This window comes from Hyposmocoma kahamanoa, unplaced genomic scaffold (genome assembly GCF_003589595.1).
Source record: "Hyposmocoma kahamanoa isolate Upper Pololo Valley unplaced genomic scaffold, ASM358959v1 211, whole genome shotgun sequence".
NCBI classification, from domain to species: Eukaryota; Metazoa; Arthropoda; class Insecta; order Lepidoptera; family Cosmopterigidae; genus Hyposmocoma; species Hyposmocoma kahamanoa.
Window position 1 is genome coordinate 3,553,363 of NW_020653732.1, and position 2,318 is coordinate 3,555,680.

The 2,318-nt window shown below is 36.8% G+C and overlaps 1 protein-coding gene across 1 annotated transcript in view; it reads left to right on the forward strand.

Annotated features, from left to right (window-relative positions):
• LOC113227528 overlaps positions 1-1,144 on the forward strand; it is a 9,730-nt gene extending 8,586 nt beyond the window's left edge. The window contains exon 4 of the mRNA XM_026460466.1: positions 1,029-1,144. Within this exon, the coding sequence (XP_026316251.1) occupies positions 1,029-1,144 (116 nt within the window). The remainder of the gene's footprint in view (positions 1-1,028) is intronic.
• Positions 1,145-2,318: the final 1,174 nt, after the last annotated feature.

Genomic DNA, 2,318 nt, shown 5'->3' on the forward strand with positions numbered 1-2,318 from the left:
GTGCGTGCGTGCGTGCGTGCGTGCGTGCGTGCGTGCGTGCGTGCGTGTGTGTGTATAATTGTTACAAGTATCAACTATGGAACGATCAACAACATATTAACTATTGTGATAATTAATATTTATTGATAATATTGGGAATGTATAATTAGAATACTTTCAGTTTCATCATAATTAAAATGTTTAAGCCAAATTACTATCTGTTTCGTGTATTAATATTTCGTTAGTGGATATATTTCCAGTATTCCGTTTTTTTTGTTATACAGATATGGGCCAATAAAGTGAGCGATTCGCTAACTACCATGCTCCCATCTCAAAACTCCTTTTACATATGTGAACCAGTAACGGCACAAATATGTTTTTGTGTTTTTTCAACAAAGTAGACGAAATCCCATCCTAACCCTGTGCACAGTTAGATTTTAGGTTCATTATAAGCCGTTCAATATCCTTCGCTTCAGGATTTAACAAAGCAAAGGAGAAAGTTGAGCTTTTAGGGATCAGAGGTTTAGAGGCCAAACTAAGGGACTTGCCACGGATATCCTCTGCAATATTTTTACCCACGTTAACATAATATTCATTTATGAAGTCTGCAGATAATTTTTGGTGTAGGTTTAGCCTACACCAAAATAATTTAAAAATTCTATTGGTGTGTCATTTTGTTTCTTAGTATTAGTCATTGTCTGGACTGTATTCCATGATCGAAATCCAAAGAGCCAAAAGAAATCGGCACAGTCGCCGGTTGCGGCAACTGGAAACAGTTGCGGCAGTCGGACAACTGTCCCTGGTTGCCGCAACCGTAATTTGTATGAAAATAGAATATTCGCTTCTAGTTGCCTGTTGCTTGTATTCAACACATAAGACATACGTTTGCGAGGCGCCTAGTAATTACTGAAGGGCTGCAGTGTCGCGGAAACCGCGCTTCTATATTTTTTATCTATTAGTAACACATGCTAGATCTTAACGTCCGTGTTATCAGTAGAATATGAATTAGTTTTTTTTAAGTTTTACAGCTTTAATGGTCCTTTTTCTAGTAACTAGCAGGACCTCATCAGCTACGAAGATACTGGGCCGTCTTCGAGCAAGAATATGCAAGAACAAGGCCCTTTTCTCTCATCCGGAAGAGCCAATTGTGGTTAGTAATAGCTAAGAAGTAAACAAACTACCATTAGTTTACCATTAGTACCACGTCCATACGTGTGAAGTGGACTCATGTTCCATAGAACGTAACATACGTTGCTTTGATCCCAAAGTAAGTAGCTAAAGCACTTGTGTTATGGAAATCGGAACCAACGACGGTACCACAAAAACACAGATCCGAGACAATATAAAAAAGTTAGTTTCCTACATTGACCCGGCTGGGAGTTAAGCCCGGGACCTCAGAGATGGCGACACCATGGAAACCAGTGTGCAAGCCACTCGAGCACGGATGTTATCTCAACGAGACCATCAATAACGCAGTCAATGAGGCAACATACCGTTGCCTTGGATGAACAGGGTATTCACTCAAAAATTTGAACTTTTTATTTAAAAAAAATCGAAGTCTTTTGAATAAACTAGGTCTTATAACGGTCAGACGTGAAATGGCGCGGGAGGCTGGATAGTATTTAACCGTTTTCACGTTTCGGCCTCAAACATTGAACAACACAGTCGTATTCAGTATTACAGACGAAGCTTTAGTCGTTAAGACGTCGTCGTTCGTTGAACAGGCTATTAAAACTAAAACACAGCACGTGATCATTATAAGCTAAGTGTATTTTAAAAATATTTATTTCCAAAACGAAGGCGATATTTCAAGGTAAGATATTTTTTGGAATTTTTTTCATTGATTTGTTATGGTAATCAGTAGTATAGAGTAATTTTTTGAGATACTACTATTTTCCTTAAAGTTTTATCGAATATATGATTCCTTCTTTCATTGAAAAGTATTAGGCATAAGTAGTTTACCTAAAACTCTGAATCACAAATATTTTGTGTTCAAAAGGATAATGTTATAGACTTTTCTGAACAGTTTCAGGATTTTGGTAAAACTATGGAACTGTATATAAGAAGTAGGAATTCGAAAATACTGTTAAATGTGTTAGCTTTAAATATATATAGGTGAGGACAACCAAATAACAATAGGGGCTGAAATAATGCTAGAAGAAACTAAAGTTGCTCTCCTCAAAAATCTGTGTTTCTGAGATAATACCCTGTTCATCTGGACCAACGTCCTATTCAAAGTTAATATATAGTCATATAATAAAAGAAATATCGACACTATAAGAAGAAGATACTAAAGCCGCTTGATATTATTTTCACTACTTTGTTTATTCCACGGCATC